Source organism: Piliocolobus tephrosceles, chromosome 8 (assembly GCF_002776525.5).
Source record: "Piliocolobus tephrosceles isolate RC106 chromosome 8, ASM277652v3, whole genome shotgun sequence".
Classification (NCBI taxonomy): Eukaryota; Metazoa; Chordata; class Mammalia; order Primates; family Cercopithecidae; genus Piliocolobus; species Piliocolobus tephrosceles.
Window position 1 is genome coordinate 49,627,465 of NC_045441.1, and position 25,121 is coordinate 49,652,585.

A 25,121-nucleotide genomic window follows, 5' to 3' on the forward strand; every position below is an offset into this window, starting at 1 on the left:
TGTGTATAGCATGTAGGTTGCTGTGTGTGGTGTCTGTGGTGTGTGTGCTATGTATGTTGGTGTGTGTGATATGTGTGTATGGGTGTGTGTGGCTAGCCCCTCTCACCATGGCTGTCTTACCCACAGGCTGTCCTGGGATGTGGGACAACATCACGTGTTGGAAGCCCGCCCACGTGGGTGAGATGGTCCTGGTCAGCTGCCCTGAACTCTTCCGAATCTTCAACCCAGACCGAGGTGGGTTGATCTCAGTCTCTTTAGGCCACGCTGGCTTAGCCTGCTCCCCAAACTCGGCCCCAGGCAAGCACCAAGGACAGGGAGGCCACCCTGTAGGCAGACAGTCCCTGCTCCCGAGCTCACATGTGGTGTGGGGGATGAAACCAGAGACACGTGCACACACGGGGACACAGGTACACGTGGGGACCGTGGTTGTGGATGAGAGCAAGGCTGTATCCTCACGTGTGGGATCCATGCCGGCTGTCACTCACCCTCCAGCCCAGGCCCCTGTCTGTCAGTTGGGTAAGTGGCCCGGTGGCCCCCTCCCAGGTGCGTCTGTGAGGGTAACGTGAAGCGATGCTGTGGACGCCACTTAGCACAGGACTTGGCGCGTTTTGAATGTGCAGTAGTAAATGTTAGCTGGGATTATTGTCACCATCCTCCCACAGCCACACATCCTCAGCGCCCAGTGGGAGGCATGGAGAGAGACGCGCATGTAGACACCCCCCTCAGGCAGAATGAGACGCGTGGGGAAGGCAGCTGGACACAAGACACCCACGTCCACATTCAGAGCCACTTAGATGCTGGCACAAGGCCCAGTGGGGCCGGTGCACACTCACATTTGCTCAGCAGAGCATTTTCTGGGCCCTAGCTGCCCTCAGGCAGTTACATGGGCTCAAGTTGGGAGGAGCTGGGTCTTGGGCTGCCTGGAGAAAGGGTGCCACACACAGGGAACAGTGTCACAGTGCTGTCGGTGACTCGTGAACGTGGGCTTGGAGGCGCAGGTGTGCGATGGTGCCTCCCTGAGAGGGAAGGCTGGGCGGGTGCAGTGTCCTGCAGACCTGGGTTTGGGGCGTGTCTGTGTTTGAGGTCTCTGGGGGGCACTGAAGTGCTGTGGAGATATCCAGGGGCCACCAAAACGATAGAGGAGCCCACGAGGTGGGCAGAGTGGCCGAGCTCTGTGCACAGGTGGGATGTAGGGCGAGGGCAGGGGAGAGAAGGCGATGCTCTACCTACAGGCAGAAGCCCCGGTAGCCCCATCTCCATTGCAGGGGGTGTCTGAGGGGAAGGGGTAGCTGCAGATGGTTTCTTCGGATATGGGTCCCTTGGGCTCTTCCAGAACGGTTCCTGCCTTTCGGCCGGGACCTGTGAACTCCCCCACGGGCCTTCTACCTGATCCCTGTGAGTGTCACAGGAGGCAGGGTGGCCAGCTGAAGGTACTGAGTTGGGGCTGGGCAGAGAGAGCTGGTGGGGCTGGCTCCAGCCAGGTGACTTACTGAGCCACCTCCTGGGTATGAAGTCATGGGCGGGGGGCTCCCTAGGGTATCAGAGGGGTCCGAGTTGTGTGTGGCCATGCGACCTGGCCTTAGCGTTCTTCTTTTCCAGCCTAACACTTAGGCTGATGTCCTTCTAGAAGAGGCAAGTTTCCAGACTTCACTCCAGCACTGAGTCCTACCTGTTGCAGTCCCCTGTCCTCTCTGAGAGGCAAAAGGCAAATTTGCTAATTTGCTGTCAAACCTCGAATTCCAATAATCGACTCTGCCCTGGAGGGGGAGGGGCTTGCAGGAGGTGGCAGAGAAAATAGTGGCATGTGTTGGGGATCCCAGGCCCCTGTCTCCCACCCCAAGGTTTGTTTAGATGCGCTGCACCTGGCAGCAATACCTCCACCTCCAGACCACCGGCCGGCCCAGGAGGAGGGTGGCATTGAACTCTCCCATCTGAGGGCTTGGGGATTGGGTGTGACCTGAGCAGGCCAGAGTGAATTTTGAAAGAGGATACAGGCAGCGGAAGCGCTGGAGTGAGAGATACAGTGGGACTGGAGGGCTGTCAGGCGTGGTGGCAGCCAGTGAGTGATTCAGCCTGATTTCCAATTCATTACTGTAGAAGCCAACTTAATCACTTCCTTCATTCATGTATTTCTTTCGTTCTGTCATTTCTTTAAAGTTTGTTTATTGAACATCTACTCTGGGTCAGATTCCATGCCAGACTCCTTCTTCTTAACAACAAAAGGCAAAATGAATCAATAGTAAAAAAGATTTTCTTAAGATACACTTTCCTCCACACTCTCTCCTTCCTCTGGCAGTGGCACAATGAAGGTGTTATTTACACCTGATTCCTAATGGTTCATTAAGGCAGGGCCTTTTAGCACCTCTGTTCACAAAGCTTGATTGGTGAGACTTGCCTTGAATACTTTGCAGGGAGAGAATAGGATTCCTCTGTTTCTTCTCGGTTCCCAGGTAGCCTGTTGTAATGACTATGGCTGTGTAGGATATTGGAGAGATTGGACATGTGGGAGCACTAATCTCCCTCCTCCTCTCAAATTCTTCAGCTCGTTTCTGTTCTGTGGGTCTCCAATGTCCCCAGCTTACAGTCCTCATGCCTTCTGGGTCCCCCAGAGCCCTCTTCAATGTTTGGGGTTGGGAAGGAGGAGGAAGTGATCAGCAAGACCCAAGGAGAGCAGCCTCTGACTTTTCTCACCCCGTTGCTCGCCTCTGACTTTTCTCTCTCTTTCTCTCTGTTTCAGTCTGGGAGACCGAAACCATTGGTAAGAGGAACCTTGGTGAGGACAGACCGCTGTCTTTCTGTCCATCCAGCAGGAGCCCAGCCTCAGGAGATCTCAGGCTCTGGCTGCTGGGATTGGGGTGGGGGTAGAATAAGAGGCTCACTGGGGATCAGGTTCTTTCCTCTTTCCTCCCTTCCCTCTCCCCGACCTTGGCCATTCTGGAAGTGGGTGTGGGGGCACAGGAAGATGCACAACACAGGCACGATCTCAGGTCCCTCACAGGCTTGTTTGGGAGGATGAGACTCACCAATGGAGGGGCTAAGAAACAAGCTCACACATGAGTGCAGGTGCATGTATGTGCATATGATGTGCATCAGTCCATGCAGATACTGACATCCCTGACAGCTAAGAAGCCAGAATGCACAGTGAGCAACAGAACAGAAGAGCGAATGATGCAGCATGCAGGCAGAATAGTGAAGAAGTCAGGGGAGGCTTCCAGGAAGAGGTGGCATGTCAGCTGGACCTTGGGAAAGGAGTTTTGAGAGGGGGGGGTGGGGTGGAATGGGGTCTCGTTGCAAGTAGGGGTTTTGGCATAAGAAAAGGGTGGAAATGGGAATAAAGAGTAGGAAGAGAGGAAAAACTGTCTGAAGATGAAGTCTTCCAGATTCCCTTTGATGAAGAGCAGTTTTGGAGGCTGAGGTGGAGGATTGAGCACAAAAAAGGAAACCCCAAGCCCTGGACCCACTTTGCTGTTTTTTGCCCATTTTTTGAAAAGGCCGAACCATCCCTTTTGATTTTCTCCCATTCCTCTCCATTCTGGAGGCCCTCCCATCCTCCTGGCAGTACCCATTGCCATTACCTGTGGTGGTGGAGAACTGAGTCCTGGACCATCCTGAACATCACAGAAATGCAAAGCAAGGGAGAGTGGTGTTAGAAGGTGCAGTGTGTGAGGAAGGTGCGTGGCTGCTGTGTGTGATGTTGCCTCTTGGCCAGGACCCCATCCCCTACTTCCTGTAGACCAGGGGTAGCCTGAGCCTTCGGGGGCAGAGAGTAAACAGTAGCTAACTGTAAGCCAGGCATTTTGATACATGCCTATGTCTGTATTTTTCAGGAGAGTCTGATTTTGGTGACAGTAACTCCTTAGATCTCTCAGGTAAGGGGTTAGGCTGGGGTTGACCATGGACTGGCTGGAGGGAGGGCATCTGCTGATGTGTGAGCTTTGAGAACCCCATCCCAGGCTGGGCTCTGCTCCTCTGTGGCTTTGTGATCTTTGGCAGGTGACGACCTTTTTCTCTGATAAAGGTACAGATTATCTTCATGGAAAAGCACACAGGCAGAACATCATGTGTAGAATTTCAGGGGAGACACAGATGTCTTAGAGTCCCTTTGTGGACTTCAAATAAAGAACTCTTGGATTGGATCATCCTTGACTGTTTCTGAACTCCGACATGTAGTACAGTGGCTCTCAAACTTTAACCGTGCATCACAGTTACCTCGTGCGCTTGTGAAACACAGGTTCCTGGCAGTCTGTAATTCATTCCGCCTGGGGTGGGGCCTGAGAATGTGCTTGTCTCGCCAGTCTTCCAGGTGATGCTGATGGGCTGATCCCGGGACGGGCACCCCTTTGGGAAAGCTGCCTGAAAGTTTTGTGTTCCTGTGCAGTTACTGGGGCAAATCAGCCTAGTGAAGTAGGCACAATCACTGCGGGGTTTTGACAATCTCAAGAGCACTCCATCTTCCGGAGATTTCTGTCAGAACAATACAGTGGCAAATTCACAGAACAGTTCTGAACAAAAGGGTTTATGTTTCTCTGAGCCCACACTGTGTTATAAAAAGGAAAAAAAGAAAGAATGAAAATAAAAGAAAGGAAACCGCTTTTCCTTCTAGACCACTTTTTTTTTTTAAAAAAATTGTTTTTCAAAGCAGCTTCCCTTTCCTCTTCCCACCATCCTGATGTGAGCAAAGCAGAGAGGAAATGAGGCCCCAGGAGGGGAAGGAACTTGGCCACAGTGGTGATTTCCCTGGGACATTCAGACTTTCTGAAAGAAGTGTTCAGAGGGACTTAAAAGGAGGTTGCCTGAGACAGATTTGCTGGAAGAAGGGACAGTTTGGCATCAGCTGTGGGACAGAAGTGAGCTCCTTTGCTCTCCCTGGGCTTGCCAAACTTCCCCCTTAGCCTGTGCCGTAGAACTCAGAGCTGGAGAAGGGCTGGGCCCAGTCTCCCTGTTGTGGGCAGAACTCTCCTTTCTGGCAGAGTTACCCACATCCCAGGAAGTTCATTTCTGACTTTCTTGGCTAAAGAGAACTGGCCTTAGATCTTCTAATGCAGGAAGCGAGGGACACAGATTGGAAAATTGGAAGAATCTCCTCTCTTGGCCTCTGCCTCCCGCAGGGGCTGACCTGCTGCCCTCCTTGCCTCTTTCCTGAGCTCCCTGGAAGTGGCGTTGGCTGCAGAGGGGAGGTTTCTGTTCAACAATATGGGTACTGGAGCCCCTTTTCTGCAGGTGTCTCTTGTTTTATACAATGTCCTGGTCTTTGAATGCTGTAAGGGGAAGAACCAACCACATGTGTCCCGATAGACCAGATACTTCCAGTGTCAGGGTGGGTCACACTCAGGTGCTGGGCTGGAGAAAAAGGGAGCTGCTTGCTCGGCCCCCTGCCCTGGACAAGAGTGGCCCACCATTATAAACCATCGGGTGAGGGGAGAATGAAAAAGCAATCTTGAAAGACGAACACAGCCCCGGGCAGGGCAAAAACCAGCCTGGACTCTACTGTGCAGCCAGCACATGATTCATTTAATGGCCATGACTGATCCCACCCTCTTGAGTGTCCCACTGAATGGCCTTGAAGTCAACCAAAATAAAATTAAAGTACATTAGTGACAGGAAACAGCCCTCCCAAACTCCGAAAGACAACACTTTAACTTTAAAAGAAACCCAGATATGTATCTTCATAAGATCCGGCCGTGTGTTAGTGGAAATCTGGACCTTGTTAATGAAGCAAGCCCTGTGTCCCCTTGATGCGAGATGTTGCAGCTGCTGTGAGGCTCAGAGCTCCGAGGGGAAGCATCACATCAAACCGTGTTCCCAAGGTGTGCCAAGGACCCCACCCACACCCTGCAGTCACCAGAGGGGATTCCTGAAAGTGCCCCGATCTCCTGACGGAGAATCCCTAAGGGCAGGCCTGGAATCTGCATTTGTAATCAGTCTCCTAGGTGGTTTTGCACACTGACATTTGAGAAGTGCTGATCCAGGGCCCGGGGGAGGACTCAGGCCCATCCCTGATGAGCATTTGGAAATGTTCCAGAGGGGAGGGATGCAGGGATGCTGAATTCAGCTAGTGCAGTCTCCCCATCTTTGGTTGAGATGAGCTTGCTCCTTGTCTCTCCATCCCTCTGATCAGCAATCACTGATTTCTGAAACCTTTCCCCATGCTTCCCAGTTGGTCATAGGGGTTTCCAGGAATTCCCACTGAACACGTAATTTTTGCATTAGAATTTCAGGGCCGTCTTAATCATTTCTGGGCCTCGCTGAGTTTTCTTTTTGCTGCAGACATGGGAGTGGTGAGCCGGAACTGCACGGAGGATGGCTGGTCGGAGCCCTTCCCTCATTACTTTGATGCCTGTGGGTTTGATGAATATGAATCTGAGACTGGGGACCAGGTGAGTGTCTGCACCCTGCTCCCCAGAGGTGATGAGGGTGGGGCTGAGGAAACTTAGGTCGGTAGGCAGCATTCATGAGCCCCTGCTGGGGCTGAGAAGCAGCTGGGATGCTGCCTACTCCTCCCCACCTACACCTGGCTACTCTTCCAGGATACTGGAATTAATGCCACTGGGTTAATGCCAGGCCCAGCAGGGGGCTTCCTGGACCTTTGTGCAGGCCAAGGCTGCTGTCTGTTCTGATTGGACGGCACTCTTGCCTTCAACAGCATGTACTGAGCATCTGCAGAATGCTGACACTGTGCAAAGGGGAGTAAGGGGCTTGGCCAGGGATAGGAGGCGGTGGAGATGACATCAGCAGAAGAGAGGAAGGAGGAGCTAGGCGTGGAGGTGGGCAGGCCCTGACCTGGGAGACTGCGTGCAGGCCTGAGGCAGGCTGGCTGTGGGCAGGTCTCTCATGAAGTCCTGCCTGTCCTGTGATCTCCTTCAGGATTATTACTACCTGTCAGTGAAGGCCCTCTACACGGTTGGCTACAGCACTTCCCTCGTCACCCTCACCACTGCCATGGTCATCCTGTGTCGCTTCCGGTGAGACCCTCAGCAGCATTCAAGCAAGCCCCAGAACTGGCCAGGGCCTCACAGGCCTTGGCCCATGTCTCCCCTCCCCCTTGATGTCAGCCCTAGAAGACCCCTTGGAAGGCATTTCCTTGACCCCAAGGATAACAGATGGGAAACTTCACCCCAGAGAGGCCAACTGACTTGTCCAGGGCTATGCAGCCAGGCAGAGCCTGGGCAGGAAATCTGCATTCCTTGTTTTGTCTTCCTGGTCTAGATAGAGGCCACAGGAGGGAGAAGTCTGGCCATGTGGGGTGGTGGATCTGGGTTATAGGGGCCTGGAAGTCAGTGAGGATTTAGAGACATTGGCAGAAAGGTGGCCTGGGTGGGAGACCTGCTGAGATAAAGCCACAGAGTTGGCCCGCCACCGATGCCCACATGGAGGGTGGGTGTGAAATGCTGTGTGGTCCAAGGCTTCTTTCTCCCCTGGCCCACTCATATAGGAAGCTGCACTGCACACGCAACTTCATCCACATGAACCTGTTTGTGTCGTTCATGCTGAGGGCAATCTCTGTCTTCATCAAAGACTGGATTCTGTATGCGGAGCAGGACAGCAACCACTGCTTCATCTCCACCGTGAGTGAGCCGAGCAGACCCATTAGGGCTCTGCCTGGAAGGCCCTGCACCATCCCCTTGGTTCCCTAGGACGCACATTACCTGCCTGACATCCTGCAGGTCAAGTGTGCTCCTGCAGGTGAAGGCATTGCCCCACCACCCCTGGTTTATGTGAAAACCCATGAATTAAGTTACTAGTAGGCGATGAGCCAATGTACGACATCACTTCCAGCCAAAATGCTTCCTATCTCTTACCCTGGGTGTTTCATTTGGCAAGACAGTAGAGGAAGGTCAGCTGGGAACACCAAATCCCACTTGACTGATGAGGAAACTGATGCTGAGAGAGGGCTTACCCAGCCCCTGGTCATTTAACTAGCCTGGGATGGAGCCCAGGTGCTGATTGGCCAGGGGTCTTTAGAGACACCTCCCCAGGTCTCACACCTCTGGAGGAGGTAGCATGCGGAGAAGATGGTCTTTGAGGAGGTAGGTTAGGAAGAAGAGTGTAAAGTCCAGGGCCTTGACCAAAGGACATGCTTGGGGAGCCTCTATGAGTAGAGAGTTCTGGAAGCCAGGAATATGTATCCCCCCACCAGAAAGGTGTTCAAATCCTCATTATACCAAGGAGCCTCCTGCAGGGTCCTCTGGCTGATTCTCTCCTTTCTCCCCTCCTCTGTGGGAGATAGGGTAGGAGCAGGAAAGTGAAGGAGGATGAGCTGGTTGTGAGGAAGCTCTGTGTCTGCCACCTGTCTTTGTCCTGTGTGTGCAGTTTTGCCTCCATGAGCAGCTTTGACTCAGAATCATGGGATGCTGCAATTTTCAACTCTTTGATCCAGGAATGTTGACTCTCTTAGATCCTTGGGATGTTTGAGCCTGAGCATGCCAGAGCCAAAGGGCCCTAGGATTCTCCTCTGCTCCTGTTCCTGTTGGGCTCACACCTCTCACCCTGGCGCTTCTCCTTGCAGGTGGAGTGTAAGGCCATCATGGTTTTCTTCCACTACTGTGTTGTGTCCAACTACTTCTGGCTGTTCATCGAGGGCCTGTACCTCTTCACTCTGCTGGTGGAGACCTTCTTCCCTGAAAGGAGATACTTCTACTGGTACACCATTATTGGCTGGGGTAGGTTCCTGGCTGTGGCTTGGATAGGCTCGGGTCCTGTGGTCAGGTGTGTCCAGGTGTGTCTTCAGGAAGTGTCAGGTGAGGAGGGGGCACTGCCCTTCCCGAGTCTAATGGCCTAGGCTCTTTCTTGGACTCTTTCTCATTCTTCTTGCCTGTGGACAGCCCACTGTCTCAGGGTGGAGTTATGCCCAGGAGTCCTCTGAGAGACAAGACAGCCCTTGGTCTGAGGGAGATGTAGACCCTTAAGAGGCCTAGGTGTGAGGAACAGTTAGAATTCCCAGGAATTCCAAGTCTCATGGGGGAATGATAGCCTCTGGGAGCCCCAGGTCTGCAGTGGACATTGGCCATGTTGGTTTTCCTGTTCTCATGGACCTCTTTTTCTTGTTCTCCCAGGGACCCCAACTGTGTGTGTGATGGTGTGGGCTACGCTAAGACTCTACTTTGATGACACAGGGTTAGTACACGCTCAAGAGTCAGGGCCACAGCACAGAGTAGATTCTTACAGATGGGTTCTCAGTAGCTGCTCTGACTTCACATGAACTGCCCCCAACACACCATTCAATGCCAGGCCCAGACTAAAGCCCAGCACTGGGCACCACCTGAGCCCTGGCCCCATGCAGGTGACCCACCCAGCTGCATCTCAGCCAGCAACCCAGCAAGAGAATGTGCTAGGTCTCTGAGCCCTTGTCTACTTCTGCACTCAGCTGAGTGTCTGTTTTCCTTTTAGGGAGGGGAGGAAGCATGTTGAAGGGGAGGTCACATCCTAAGAGCTGTAGGTCTTATGGGGAAAAAGGGTCCTTTCCTAGGAGCTCACTGGTGATCCTGACTTTTGGGCTTCATGCCCTGCCTTGATAGGTGAGCGGAGGGAAAGACAGAGGCTCAGAAGGAGGGGATTTTCAGAGCCAGGACCAGGCTGGAGTCTGCAGCCCGCTGGAAAGCTCTTCTTCCAGCCAGCTCCTCCTCAGAGAGCTGCAGTGGTGAACGTGTTGGGCGCCCAGCTAGATGGTGCAGTGTCCTGCAGGCTTCTATGCTGCCGACTCACGGACGCGATCTTGCTTCTCTCTGTCCATCTTTCAGCTGCTGGGATATGAATGACAGCACAGCTCTGTGGTGGGTGATCAAAGGCCCTGTGGTTGGCTCTATCATGGTGAGTGTCCTTGGGATGAAGACGAAGGGAAGAGACAGGGTCTTGGGCAGAAAGGCATGTAAGGAAGAGAAATGAAAGAGTCCCCACACAACCCTGACTTCCTCCTCCATCATGGCTGCATGATAATCTGTAACAGGGATGCACAAACTCTTTAGCTATTCCCCTAGCACTGGAGATTTAGAGTATTCCATTTTTTCCTTATTACAGAAGATAGAAATAGTTTTGTGCATAATTTTGAGCATGTGGAAATATTTCTTTAGAATAAATCCTTAGTAGTGGAATTGCTGGGTTGAAAGGGGTACACATTTAAGATTTCAGATCCCAAATTGCTTTGCAAAAACCCTTTAATAATTTATGCCTCCTGAGGAAGACTAGCTCATGTCCCCACTTCATTGTCTACACTAATCAATCATTTAATTTTTTGCACAGGCTTATGGAGGATAATGCTGGCTCCTAATTTTAATGTACATTTCTCCATCTCGCTAGGGTGACTGAGCATTTGTTTCCAAACATTAATTGGCAATTTGTTGTTATTGTGGATATTCCTGTTTATTTCTCTTGTTCAGTTTTCTGTCAGATTTTATTAGTTACAGTTTAAAGGATAGTTAACCTTCCTATGTTGTATATGTTGTAAGTATATTGCGATTTCTGCGTAGCATTTATACAGTCAAATAGTCAAGATTTCTCTTAGTTAATTCCAAGCCTTATCTCTGGTTGATGGAGGCCTTTCCCAACCCAAGATATAAAAGTGTTATTCTTGTTTCGTAACACTTTTGTGGATGTAAAACAAAGTCTACACTTTTTGTGGGCTATTACATGTGCATCTTCACATGTAATAAATAAAATCCAGCTGAAATTTTATTGTTTTGTCTGGTCTGAAATGATATTCAATTTTATCTAATTTTATTTTTTCAATGGATGGACATCCTACCCTCTCAATCCTTTTTATTGAATCCTTTCTCCATTATGTTGAAATGTCATTTTATTATAAACACTCAATATACTGGTCTTTGGTTCCAGACTTTCTATTCTATGTTACTAATCTATTTGTCCATTCCCATGGCAGATGCACCATTATGCTAGTTACTGTAACCTTGTAGCATGTTCTGGTATGCAGATTATCCCTTCATTATTCTCTTGTTTTCTTCAAATTTTCCTTGCACGTTTACTCTTTCTGGTGTACTTTTGAATATCCTTGTCAAGTTGCACCAAAAAAGTGTAATTAAGATTTGTGTTGGAATTGCATTGCATTTACAGACTAATTTGGGGGAGAATTTATTTTCTTAAAAGACTGAGTCATCCTCTCCAAGAATGTGGCATGATTCTCCAAGTATTCAGTCTTTCTTATAGAGTCATTTTGGTTAAGATTTTTAGTTTTCTTCCCTGTTCTTGCTATGTTTACCTCTAAGGTGTTTTCCAGTTTGGGCTTTAAGTGAGTCTGGGAATCATTCTTTCATTGCATTTTCTAATGGACTATTGCTAGTGTACAGGAAAGCTATTGTTTTTTTTATGTATTGTGTCTTTTCTTAGTTATGCTTCAGAACTCTCTTACTGGTTTTTATACCTTTTCAGTTGGTTCTCCTGGATTTTCTAGTAGAAAATTATGTAATCGTCAAATGAAAATAGATTTTGCTCTTTCTTTCCAGTGTTTACATCTTTTAGCCCTTGTTTTTGTAGGGATGGTGTTTGCTCTAGTTTTGGCAGTTACCCCTCATTGAATTGGGAGTTTTTCTTGTTGGCTTCAGTGTTTCTTTGTTGTTGTTGTTTTGTTTTTGTTTTTTAAAATCAGGAATGGGTGACAAATTGTATCAAATGTGTTTTGGAGGCATTCATTCAAGTAATCATTTCTTTAGTGATGGACATTTATAGTGTTCCAGTTTTCCTTCGTTATGAACAGTGCCACAATGAACATATTTGTGCATATCTTGAGCATATGTGAATATGTCTTTAGAATAAATCTCAAGAGTGGAATTTCTGGGATGAAGAGTATGTACATTTAACATTTTCATGCCGATCAGATTGCTCTCAATGAGCAAGGTACAAGAGCGCTCATTTCTCATGTCTTTGCTGAATTACACTTGCTGGTCTTATGGAGGATAATGGAAGCTTATTGTTTTAGTCTGTTACTGTAACAAATATTAGATTTTTGGGGGTGCATTTTTGGGGTAAAACATTTATTAACATGATCTGTTTATTCTTTTACTGTATTTCTAAATTTTGTTCCTTAATACTTTGTTTAAAGTTTTTGGCATTGTTCATAAAATTCTGCGGTCTTAGGTATACGTGTGTGTATCTGTGTGTTTTCTCTCCTTATTCTGTTTTTGTAGCAAAATTTTGTTAGCCTCATAGGTAATCCTGAAGTGTTTTTTTTTTTTTTTTTTTTTTTTTTAATTTGCCTTGAAACAATTAAGCAGTATGTAAATTACATCTTTCTTAATGTTATTCTGGACCTGGTCTATAAAATTATCTAAACCTGGTACCTTTTAATGCATACACCTTTAACTACTTTTTAATTTCTTCTGAGGTTATTGTTCTACTTAGATTTTCTATTTCTTCTTAAGTTGATTTTGTTAATATTTGTTTTCTCATTTTGTTCAATTTTCTCTCATCATTTAAAATATTGTGTGTGTTTATTGTCTTGCCATCTTTCTCATTCCTAAATTTGTTTAATTATATTTTCTCCTTTTAAATTGACTAACACATACAGTTAGCAGTATTACTAAGTACCAGGTATTGATTTTTTTTCATTTTTTAAAAAATAATTTCAACTTTTATTTTAGATCCAGGGAATACATATGCAGGTTTGTTACATAGGTATATCACACGATGCTGAAGTTTCAGGTACAGTTGATCCCATCACCCAGGTAGTCAGCATAGTACCCAATAGTTAGTTTTTCAACCCTTGCCCCCCATTCTCCCTCGCTGTCTAGTAGTTCCCAGTGTCCATTGTTGCCGTCTTTATGTCCATGAGTACCCAATGTTTAGCTCCCACTTCTAAGTGAGAACATGTGGTATTTGGTTTTCTGTTTCTGTGTTAATTCACTTAGGATAATGGCCTCCAACTGCATCTATGTTGCTGTAAAGGATGTGTCTACATTCTTTTTATGGCTATGTAGTAGTCCATGGTGTATATGTGCCACATTTTCTTTATCCGGTCCACTGTTGATGGGCACCTAGGTGGATCCCATGTCTTTGCTATTGTGAATAGTGCTGTGATGAACAAACCAATGCATGTGTCTTTTTTGTAGAATGATATATTTTCCTTTGGGCATATACTCAGTAATGGGATTGCTGGGTCTAATGATGGTTCTGTTTTAAGTTCTTTGAGAAATCTCCAAACTGCTTTCCATGACGGCTGAATTAATTTACATTCCCACCAACAGTGTTTCCATGTTCCCTTTTCTCTGCCGCCTCCCCAACATCTGTTGTCTTTTGACTTTTTAGTAATAGCCATTCTGACTGGTGTGAGGTAGAGTCTCATTGTGGTTTTGATTCTCATTTCTCTGATGATTAGTGATGTTGAGCATTTTTTCATATGTTTGCTGGCTGCTTGTACATATTCTTTGGAGAAGTATCTGCTTATATCTTTTTCCACTTTTTAATAACAGTATTTGTCTTTTGCTTGTGGAATTGAGTTCCTTATAGATGCTGGATATTAGACCTTTGTTGGATACATAGTTTGCAAATATATTCTCCCATTCTGTGGGTTGTCTGTTTGCTCTGTTGACAGTTTCTTTTGCTGTGAAGTTCTTTAGTTTAATCAGGCCCCACTCGTCAATTTTTGGTTTTGTTGCAATTGCTTTTGAGGAGAAAGCTATAAATTGTTTCCCAAGGCCTATGTCCAGAATAGTGGTTCCTAGGTTTTCTTCTAGGACTTTTATAGTTTGAGGTCTTACCTTTAAGTCTTTAATTCATCTTTAGTTAAATTTTGAATATGGTGTAAGGAAGGGGTCCAGTTTCTCTCTTCTGCATATGGTGAACCAGCAATCCCAGAATCACTTACTGAATAGGGAATCCTTTCCCCATTACTTATTTTTGTAAACTTCAGACACTGATCAAACTGGGCATGTAGCAGAGAACAAGACTGATAGAATCCTGCCCTCATGGAACAGGCTTTGTCATTCAATTTATCTGTAAAAACCAACAAACAAGATAAAAGCAAAAATAAAACTTTATTTTTATTGATCAATTCTCCTATTTTTTCTTATTTCTTTCTGATAATTTTTTATAATTATTAATTTCTTTCTTGTATAAGTTACATTTGTGGTAATCTTTCCCTAGCTTTTGATTTGAATGCTTAAGTGTTTTCCAGTATTTATTATTTTTTTAATCAGTTAGTTTTTGGCTCTTCATTTTCTTCTCCAGGGGCTGCTTTGGCTACGCCCGAAGGATATTGTGTAGGCCTGTGTAGGCCTGTCATTGTGCCTTGTTTCTGTCTCTTTGTTCCCCTTCCTCCTCCTTTGTGACTGTTCACATAGCTTCCTACTTTGTTGAGGAAGCTTTTGTCCCCAGTCTTTATCTGAAGGTAATGCTACTATTGCCACTCCCAGGCAGTCCTTTAATTAGCAGTGCTCATGGCTGTCCATTCTGGTTCCCCATAGTTGATGACTCTGAACTTGGAATTTCTCTAAAGAACAACTCTCACTTCTGCAATAGCCTTACTTTGTCTCTTTTGGGCTGTAGTTTTCCCATCACCTTGATCTTGTTTTCTCTTTCTCTTTTAGAAGTGGTTTACTTTTCTGACTTACTCATGATGTCCTTTCCTATTTCCCGTACTTCTATGGAATTCTTTTTCTTCTATCTCTTCCTTCATTTCAATGATACTGTGGGAGGCTGGAGAGATAAATGCGAGTTATCATGCCGCCATCTTGGATTAAAAGTGTAGTTGGGATCTTGACTAGGTGGGGGAGGGTCCTGCTGGAGGAATAATAGCCTATGCTGAGGCAGAGGTATAGAAAGTCTTTGCCCAGAATCATGTCCATTTGCTTTTTTTTTTTTTTTTTTTTTTGCTCCTCAGGTTAACTTTGTGCTTTTTATTGGCATTATCGTCATCCTTGTGCAGAAACTTCAGTCTCCAGACATGGGAGGCAATGAGTCCAGCATCTACTTGTAAGTACCATTGTGTGGATGCCACAGCCATTTCTGACAGCTGCGCGGGCCCTGCATTCAGGTCACAGGCAGAAGGCCTGTGCTTTGCTGATAGGGTGACCTAGCATCGGCATTTGCAGATCTTCTTCTGATTAAACAGCCTTTAATATAGTTGCCCTTCCAGCATTAAGCAAACCCAGGAGCTTCTCAGCTGCATGACCATGATATGGATGGGCAGGAAGAGAGAGAGAGAGGGAGAGGGAGAGGGAGAGGGGAAGAGAGAGAGAGAGAGCACGCCTGACAGACAGACTGACTAGGAGTCAAGATGGAAAACACCAGATTTCTTAAGGGAGGTAGGTTCTTGGTTGTTTAGAAGTTGAATTTCCTTTGGGGTTCCTGGTTCTGTGGGAAGCTCATGAATACCATTGATACACTGTTGCCTGATATTCCCACCCCCAGCCCAGACTGTGGAAGTTGCCCAGTTCCCACTAGGGAGTCAGGTGGACACATTTTCACTGGTCTGGGTGTTGGAAGGGGGGTACTTTATTTCCTCCACTGGCCCTGAGGGCAGCTCTACCTCTGCATGTGGTCTTATTTCTTCAACTCCTTCCTTTCCGATGAACATCTGAGTGTTTGGGAATTATTGGGTTAGAGGGCAGCTTCTTACCATAGAGGGTAGGGCTTTCTCCACTTCCCTGACCACTTGATTTGCAAGAAGTATTTCTGCAGTCATGTCCCTAACAGCCGATCTTTGCCTGCCCTCTCCCACTTCTCTCCGCCCTGTCTCATTCTGAAATCAGACAGAGCACCTTCCACCTCCCATCTCTGGGCTTGTGAATGGGAACATGACAGCTGGGTGTGTGGGGTATGAGAGCATTTCTGATGCTGGGGAGGAAGGTTGGTAGTCCCCTGTGGTTGGCTGGGGGGGCGGATGGGCACACTGTGGTTCTGAGGGCAGTCCCTGGGGTCCGTCTGCTGGTAAGGCAAAAGCCCTATGTGTGACTTCCTCTGCTCCTTCAGAAGAAAGCAAGTGAGGAGGAGCTGAGGTATCTTCACTGGGTGCGTCACTGGGAGCATGGTACTGCCTTCATCAGAGACCCCAACCTGGGGTCACAACCTTGATGGCTGCCCTGTAGATGACAAGTGGGACAGTGAGAGATCCCAGTACAGGGCTCCCCTAGGGCCCCCTTCCTCAGTCATTCTCCTAGGGGGAAGAGGCAGGAACTGCTCAGAGACCAAATCCCAGATCCTTCCCTAAGGCTCCTTGAGGCTTCCTTAGGGAGGCGGAGCTTGCTCTTGGTCTGTCAATCTGCTCAGCTTGGGGACCTCCCCATGTGAAACCCTTCCTCAGGGGTGGGGGACTAGCACAGGGCCTGAGGTGTTCAGCCAGGTTTTCTCTGCCTATGCGATGATTACCTCACATTGGAAAAAGTGCTTTTTTTTTTTTTTTTTGTTCTCCTTTTTCTTTTTTTTTTTTTTCATGTTTTTGCTAGTTTTTACCAATTCTTGCTTATATGTGTATATTATGTAGTAGAAAATTATTCATCAATATAAATCATAAAGTCTTAGAGGCCCTGCACTGTGGGGTGGGAGGCCAGCCCTCTGCTACTACATAACCTGCCCTAGATATATCATTCCTGCCTTCATCTCAAGGATTCGCAAAATAGGGCCCCACTGCTCGCCTCATCTCCTGTCTAGTGTTGGACACTGCCCTTGTGTCTGGCCTCAGTTTCTCCTGCTTGGGTGTGGATCGGGTCACACACTGACAGTTGTCTCCCATATTTGAAGCTGGCAGGGAGCTAAGTCAATCTCATCTCTCATTTGAGCTCTAGTGGTCTTGATTTCCTCCCCTTCCTGGTAGGATCTGTTCTTCTACTGAGGGCCCCCAACCTCTTCTCTGGGGGGTCCTCTCAGCTTTCCATACTAAATAGGATACCCTACTGAACCCTGAGCACACTTTGCTAGTTCAGACATTCTGCTTTGGGCAGCAAGAATCCCCAGGGCCTGGTGGGAAAGAAGTGTGAGCCAAGGTTTCAGGTTCTCCACACACCAGGAGCCTTGAGTCTTGTTAGGTCTTCCTAATGCATAGATAAGGGCTACTTGTAATTAGCGCATGGTTTATACATTTAAGTACTGTATTAATCTGGGACATTTAAAGATCCAGCTAGTTGGTTTGCTTCTGGCATTAAAAAAAAAATCGCTTTGCAATCTCAGCAAATCCTTTTTTTTTTTTTTTTTTTTTTTTTTTTTTTAGAGAAAGCCAAACCTCTGCTAGTCTTGAGTGCCCATGATTAAAAAAAACTCAGATGGATGAAGTCTGTGAGCCAAGTGGGAGTGCCCACACAGGACAGGGGATCAGCTTGATCCCATTCAGTCCAGCAGCATGTTTGAGTGACAGGGTCAAGGAGACCCTGTCGGCCAATGTGAGTAGTAATCCAATTGACCACACTGCTAAGAGCTGTAGGTCACTTGGAAATACTCATGACCACATCCATGCACATTTAATACCCGCAAACATCCAGCGAATCTGGTGGAATAGGTAAGCCACTGTCAAATAGAATCACCATGTTACAGCTGAGGGAACTAGTTATCAGTGAAGTGACATGAATCCAGGAGGAAGGAGGATGCCATGGCTATGGTGCGGGCAGGCCTTTCACCCCAAGCTTGACAGCACCACCATCCCTGTCCTCCAGGAATGCACAGATGAAAAGATAGCATTAAACAAGTGTACAAAATTAGGCTTCCTGGAAGAAGAGGCCCCTGCTGGGTTCTAGCCTGTGTGAAAGCCCCTTCAGCCCAGAGTGCTTGGCAGAGCTGGCTTTGAGCTGGGAGGTGTCTGCACTGGGAGGAGGGGAGAATGCCAGACTCAGGGGAGGTGAGAGGGCAGGGATTGAGGGGAGAGGGAGATTCCAGGGCTGTGCCGGAGTCCCCTGGGGTACCAGAGTTATGTGTGGGGCCGAAAAGCCCCTTCAGATCTGCCCACAACAGCTCTCCGGTTTTTTCCTCTTGTTTCCAGAACAAATTTAAGCCCACGAGTCCCCAAGAAAGCCCAAGAGGACCCCCTGCCTGTGTCCTCAGACCAGCATTCACTCCCTTTCCTGTAGGTTGGTTCCAGCTGCTCAGGTGATAAGGGTTTGTCCTCCATAGACCAAGACGGTGTTCCTGACCCAGCCTCAGAAGCACCTGTTGGGGTCTGGGACCTCTGCAGGGGGACGATGGCACTGAGCCACTCATCCTCTCTGACTGATGCTCCTGGTAGGATGAGTGGCTGGGGCCAGGACTTGGGAAGTGGGCATCAGGGGCTGGGTCAGGGCTCAGCATGTGCTCAGGGTCAACTTGGTCTGGGGCAGGGGTGAGGGGGGTTAGGGCTTAGCCCTCAGCGGGGGTTGGCACTCAGCCTCAGGTAGGTCAGGGTTAGCTGGAGTTGACCTCTGTGAGCAGGTAACTGGTTCAGAAAGGGGAGGGGTGAGGCTTCCAGGGTAGACATTAACTGTTCGGGGAGAGCCTCCACCCCCTGCCTTGAAGTGAGCGGCTTCATTGCAGGGGCCTCCTCCCTGGAAGACAAGCATTGGAAGCTGCAGCTTAGGTGGAGGAGGGAAAACCCATCTGTACTCCCATGGGGTCTCTTTGGCCCCACTGGGGAGGATGCACACATCTCTGGAGATGGCTGTGCCAGGGCCGGGCATAAGTGCAGCCAGCAGCTGTCAGTCTAGGGGCTTCCTCCATATAGCCAGAGCCTTTCAGCTCACACAGCCTCCATCTTACACTTCCACAGCACCTCCTCCCCTGCCGATCCTCAAAGTTCATGTTAGGGGCCGGCAGCAGGGAATTGTTACCCTCATGTTGCAGACAGAGAAACTGAGGTCCAGAGAAGGAAAATAGCATCACCTAAGATGACCCAGCAGTCAGTGGCTGAGCAAAACCCTGAGCTAGGGTGCCCAGACTTCCCAGCTGGGACCCCTCTGAGCTGGCCGGGAGTGTGGAGGGGGGGCTCGTCCTTGTGGTTGGGGAGGAGGTGGTGGTGGGTAGGAAGTTCCCAGGATCTGTGAGCTGTGCTGCTAGTGGGGTGCCAGTGTGGTAGGGAGTACTTCTGGGACTGGGCAGGGCTCTGGGGGTGGCATAGCATCTTAGTATCAGGAGAGACCCTATGGAGTGTGTTCAGCTCAGTCCACCACATTCTGTGGACCACCAAGTGGCCAGCACCACATTGATCCCTAGGACTGCAGATGTGAAGAAGAAAGGGATGCTGCCTGCAAAGGGCTCCCTGCAGGTGTCTCTGTCTAGCGTTTCTCTGGGTGTTTCCCAGGGCTGTAGCCCAACCAGCCCTGCACACAACAGCTGCGGAAGCATTTCTGGAGTTTGGGCCTCATAGAAACCGTGTGCTGGATCCCTGGCTGACAGATGTGAGTGCTGAGACATGGAAATGGCTGTGACCTTCCTGCGGACACACAGTGAAGCTGTGGCGGAGCCAGTCCTGGAGGCCAAGGCTCTCTGATGGGCAGACGTGGGGGTGGGTCCTGCACCTGTGATAGGGTCTCCCACTTTCTGAGTCAGGCTGCTCTGCTCTCCAGACAGCCCCACCCAACACCCTTGCCTGAGCTTTTAGTCTCTTTTGGATCCAACTCAGAGTTTATCGCATCAGCCAGTCTAGGTTCATCTCCTTTTCCTGACTTAATTTATTTTCCCTTTTCCCTAATTGTGACTTTTCAGAGATTCTGACATCTTTCTGTCTCCCGCCCCATCTCTGGCTTTCCTGCACTATTTGTTCTTTTTCTTTTCCATGAGTCCTTTTGTGCAGAGCCATTGAAGGTTTGGGGAAAGACTTTTCCTTAGACTCGTCTCCTTCAAGAGCCCTCCAGGGTCAGTCCTCCCCCAAGCTGCTCCTTGATCTGCCCTCCCCGACCCCCATCAGTGCCACACAACTTCACCAGGTGCAGAGTTTCCCAGGAACTTGTCACTAAATGGTCTTTGGAATAATTTCAAAAAAAACCTTAAAAAAATCGGAGGAGTCTTGTGTTTACCATAGAAACATCTAGGGTCCAAGAGGGACAGGAACAATCTTGAAGCTAAAGAAAGCAGGACTGCAGAGGAGAACTTCAGAATTTGGGGTGAAGGTTTAAGCTTGGCATGTAGGAAGCAACAGCTGAAGTTAGGGGGGTCTCCTGGACCCTGATTTCTGTGGTTTACCCAAGCCAAGGTTGAGAGGTCACTGGCCATAGGAGAGAACAACCAATGATTATTATTTTGAGACAGAGTCTTGCTCTCTTTCCCAGGCTGAAGTGCAGTGGCGTGATCTCGGCTCACTGCAACCTCTGCCTCCTGGGTTCAAGTGATTCTCCTGCCTCAGCCTCCCAAGTAGCTGGGACTACAGGCACCTGCCACCACCCCTGGCTAATTTTTTGTATTTTAGTAGAGACGGGGTCTCATCATGTTGCCCAGGCTGGTCTCAAACTCCTGAACTCAGGCAATCCACCTGCCTCGGCCTCCCAAAGTGTTGGGATCACAGGCGTGAGCCACTGCGCCCAGCCTGAGACTAATCAACTTTTCAGCTAGGGCAAGGTACATAATAAATTTGAAGAATAGAATAGGTACCATTTCTGTATACCCAGTTAAGCTCTTCTAATTATTGAGAAAAACATACTTATTTGAGTCTGTCTCTTTGTATGTGTGTGAATAGACCTTTGACATTCATTGAGGAATCATGAAGAAACTTCTCAGGTAGATGAATACCTCCTAACAGTGCTTCTCAAGCTTTGGCATGCATGTGGATCTCCCAGGGATCTAGTTAAAATGCAGATTCTGACCACAGGTCTGAGGTGGCACGTAGGATTCCGCATTTCTAAGAAGTTCGCAGGTGGTGTTGGTGTTGATGGTCTGGGGGTGGCAGTCTGAGTAGCAAAGCATCAAACCAAACCTCAGCATTCCTCTTCTGGAAAAGGGGATCTGTAGTTCCCACCTCACAGTGTAGTGTGAATTGAATGGTGCTGTTTATTGAATGGGAACCCCAAATCCATTATGCACAGATGTGGGGGGGACCTGGGTTTGCCCCATCTTGGAGGTGTGTGACACAAATTCTGGCCTCAGCGAAATGACACGTCACCACCTGTCAGGTACCTTCAGGCTTACTCTTAAAGAACTGGAATCACACAAGGCAGATCCTGAATGCTAAAGGTGTGGTCTCTGTAGCTGTCCTCATTTGCATCAGGTCCAATCTGATTTATTAATTCATTGACCAGCACCAGGAGCCTCAGAGCCATGTGGTACCCGAGGAGAGTTAGCGAAGTGGCAACCCTTCTGCAATCTGAGAAGCTGATACAGCTCATCATCTGTCCTGACGCATCTGTGAGAGAAGGGGAACGTGTTCATGGCTTGTGTCAGCCCAAGTCCAAGCAGGACCATGGTAGACTGGAGACAGAGAGTCAGCCTGAGACCTCCCTGAGGAGACGGAAGTCCTGGGTCCACCCAGGAGAGTGTAGAGCGAGATTGCAGCCTGGGCCCCCCTCCTTGAAGTGGTTTGTTTCTGAAAGCCATGGGGCCGTGCCCAAAGGCGCTCCTCTCAGTCTTCAGCCCCTGCCCGTTGAACTTTTATCAAGAAGTCCAGCCCAGCACTGTCCCTGAGAACTCCCTGCAGTGATGGGAATGTCCTATGTCTGTGCTGTCCGATATGATAACCACTAGCTCCATGTGGCTGTTGAGCCCTTAAAATGTGACCAGAACAACTGAGGATGTGGGTTTTTAATTTGATTAATTTAAATTCAAATAGCCACATATGGGTAGTGGCTGTCATATTGGAATAGTTTAGGTCTGGATGAATTAACAATCCATTCAATCTGACTTACCTCTGTCCCCTGTGTATGTGCTGATTCTGAGTTGCTGGGGTCTCAGAGGGAGGAAGCTATGGACCAGAGGAGAGGGAGGGGGTAGAGGGGAAAGACCAGTGGATGGACACCCAAGTTGACCTTCACAGCCAAGCCCAGAACTGGCCTGATGAGAGGCTCAGGTTGCCTGTGGTAAGCAGTGCAGAAGGTCCGCAATGTGAGCTTCCAACTCTCATCTTGTTGAGTGGGACCTCGACGAGGCTGGGCTCTTAAGCTTGGAGCCAACTCTGGAGGCAGCCCTAACTCCCTGTGTGAGACCTAGCCCAGGCCACCTTCCAGATACACACCCTCTAAGCCCACCCACCCATCAGTGGTCCCAGTGTGAGTGTCAGTGCGTGTGTGTGTGTGCGGCCATGCACACTCATGTCCACATATAGGCGTGCATTTCTCTGTCCAGAGTTGCCCATGTCTTGGCCCTTGGCTCCCTCATTCTCCTCCATGTGACTGCCCTGGCCCTGTCTCCATACCCTCTTCTTTTCTGCCTAACCTGTAAACTGAGTTTCTTCACTGCCTGGTGCCCCCCAGCTGACAGAAGTGCTAATCTTGTCACACCCAGCAGCTGCGTGCAGAAATGCTACTGCAAGCCACAGCGGGCTCAGCAGCACTCTTGCAAGATGTCAGAACTGTCCACCATTACTCTGTAAGTGTGCGTGGCCGACGCTGTGGCCGGGAATCCTGGAGGGGTGGGGGACGCATGCTGCCACTGCCGCTGCTGGAGGAGAGTGGAGAGCCAGCCTGTGCCTCCCAGGCCCAACCCATTCCCGGCTGTTGCATGTTGGTGTCTGTGTGTCTTGTGAGTTCTCTGCAGCCTCATGGTCATGGGGTGGGTGTGCAGGGCATGGGGATGGACCTACGGCCATTGTGAGTGCTTCCTGAGGAGGTAGCACCCCTATGTTCTCTGCCGCTGCTGCCTGGTGTGTGGCCTTCCTCAGTCCCCACCTTCTCTGAGCTTCAGTGTTTTCAACTGCAAAATTATTTCCAAGAGTCTTAGAGCCTCAGTTCATATAGACCTTCCCCTGCACAGGGCAGGGAACTCCACTCCAGTGTCCATAGCACTTTGTGTGTGAGTCAGCATTAACTCACTCAATCCCCACAATTCTATGAGCTGGGTCCTTGTGTCATCACCATTTTACAGATGAGACAACTGAAGTGCTGAGAGATTAAGTCACTCACTCAAGGACCGCTAATTGGCAGAGGGAGGATTTGAACCCAGAGAATCCTAAGCACTTTGCTCTGATATTCCAGTCTCTGGCTGGAATATCAGACTCAATTTGGACATGCCTTTTACTCAGGGTGCCATTGTCCCCCTGGGCAGCCCACTGTAATTTGGGCATCTCTGATGCCCTTCTTGGTATTTTAGGATTCTTCTGCCCATTGCTGGCTCCTCAGGGCAGGAGGACAGAGGCTTAGTCCCCATGTCATTATGGGTAGTGGCTCACATCATATGTTTCTGTCCCAAGACCTCGGTTAGCTTAGAAGCACAGTCACAGAACACTGGGCTCTAGAGACCCCTCATCTGTCCCTATTGCCCCATTTGCCAAAGTGGCTACTGGGATGCCCTGGCTCCTCAGCAGAAGTCCCTGACTGTTCTGGGGCTGCTGTAGGGCTGACGGGGAGGGAAGGTGTTGCCCTTGGACTGTGCTGTGGAATGCCCTCACTACTATCACTGCACCCACCTTGTGGCTGGGAAAGGCCTGAAGCGTCACTGTTTCTCACACTCTGAATCCATCCCATGTAATGCTACCACGGAAGCTGGAGAGATTTGACTTCTTGGTTTCCAGGGCCCTTTTCAGACTACAGGGACAGGTACTTGGAAATGGTCCCACCTGTGGGGATGGAGGCCAGGAGGAGGAAGGCAGGGGCCACAGGCATGTTCTGGGGCCAGCTTCCTTTCCTGGACTCCTTCAATAGACGTGTTTTTAAAAGTAGCCCCTATAGATAGGGCCACAGAGGAGTCCTCAAGACATCCATGTCCCTGTGTTTCTGGCCATTTTCCTCTGCATTCTTGACTTTCATTCCTTCTACAAGCACCCCCTGTTGCCTTCTGGTGCCAGGTATGGATAACTAGAGATGAACAAGACCCGAGCGCCCAAGAGATAATTGTTTTGAGGATGCTGAGGCTCTCATTCTAGGCCTGTGTGCCACATGGATTTCTTCATGGAACAGGCATTTTCCCAGTGTCAGCTCCCTGCCCCAGATAAATGAGGTACCACTCCCACCTTCAGGGAGTCACAGTCAAAGACAGACAGATAAGAGGAAGGCTGGAAGGATGGACTGGTCAGGATCCGGGCTCAGCAGGGACCTGCTCGGATCCTATTGGCCCTTGTTTGTGAGCAGGGTGGGAAGGGGTGGGCACCCACACTCACGGTCCTCTTCCTTTCCGGGCTGAGCTTCCTCTGCCTGAAGATCTCCTCAGGCTGCTCCTCCTCCCACTGTGTCTCCTCCTTCCTTCCTTCTCCTCTCTTAGTGTAAGCTACGAAGTCAAGGGCCTCATACAGACTCCAAGAGTTCGGCTTCTCTAGAGACCTGGAGCTCCCATGTTCAACAGAACATTCTCTCCCAGAAAGGCTGGATGAGGGAGAGAGGGACACGTGGTATATTTGCCCCAAATCAAATGACTGCCTCATGCCTGCTGTCCACCCCGGGGGACTTAGCTCTGCCGGGAGCTGGGGAGGCTGATTCTCTGGAGGAGCCGGGCCGGATGCAGATGTGGGGGAGGCCGCATCTGCAGGGCAGAGCTGGACTCTCTGGTTAGACCCACAGGGAGCCAGGGTGCCCACTCTGGGGGAACCCTTGGGAGCACCCCCATAGAGCAGGACCCACAAGTACACATGGTCCTGGTGTCCTAGCTGTGGGCTTCTGTGGCCCTGTGCCTTCAGAACGGAGCCCCACCCTGCTGTCAGCCTAGGGCCAGAGGCAGGCAGGGGAACCCCGGGAGAGCTGCCTCAGGAAGTACTGCAGTCCTCCAGCCCTTCCTTCCCTGCCTGGCCCACTTCAGAGCATTCTCCTCCACCTTTGACTCAGTTTCCCAGCAGCAGGTTCCTCCTGCCCAGTTGGAGATTGCCGATACCCAGGGTCAGTAAGTTCCTCCTAGAATCCCTCCCGAGTTTCTGGTCCCCTCACTGAGCCTTCCCTCCCTCCCTGTCATCAGCACCTCCCCATCACTTGGTGAGTGTCCGGGCTAGCCCCAGACTCTGAAAAGCCAACTGTCTCTGTGGCCTGTCAAGAACTGCTGCTTTCAGGCACAAAGAGCTTTCTTCCGAAACAGGAGAGCGGCTGCTCTGCCTGAGGACCCAGCATTTCCCTCAAGCTTCTCAGTCTGATCCCTGTGTTTTGCCCTGACTTTGC

The 25,121-nt window shown here is 49.2% G+C and overlaps 1 protein-coding gene across 5 annotated transcripts in view; it reads left to right on the forward strand.

The window, feature by feature from the left end:
* ADCYAP1R1 (ADCYAP receptor type I) overlaps nucleotides 1-25,121 on the forward strand; it is a 58,857-nt gene that overhangs the window by 25,231 nt on the left and 8,505 nt on the right. The window contains exons 4-14 of one of the 5 annotated variants that reach the window (XM_023186032.2): nucleotides 127-234; nucleotides 2,738-2,758; nucleotides 3,828-3,869; nucleotides 6,268-6,377; nucleotides 6,865-6,962; nucleotides 7,433-7,565; nucleotides 8,507-8,660; nucleotides 9,054-9,114; nucleotides 9,738-9,807; nucleotides 14,825-14,916; nucleotides 22,333-22,413. In XM_023186032.2, coding sequence (XP_023041800.1) covers nucleotides 127-234; nucleotides 2,738-2,758; nucleotides 3,828-3,869; nucleotides 6,268-6,377; nucleotides 6,865-6,962; nucleotides 7,433-7,565; nucleotides 8,507-8,660; nucleotides 9,054-9,114; nucleotides 9,738-9,807; nucleotides 14,825-14,916; nucleotides 22,333-22,413 — 970 coding nt within the window. Of the gene's footprint in view, nucleotides 1-126; nucleotides 235-2,737; nucleotides 2,759-3,827; nucleotides 3,870-6,267; nucleotides 6,378-6,864; nucleotides 6,963-7,432; nucleotides 7,566-8,506; nucleotides 8,661-9,053; nucleotides 9,115-9,737; nucleotides 9,808-14,824; nucleotides 14,917-17,911; nucleotides 17,996-22,329; nucleotides 22,414-25,121 lie in introns of all 5 variants that reach the window. The other 4 variants (XM_023186030.1, XM_023186031.1, XM_023186033.2 and 1 more) reach the window with 4 other exon arrangements.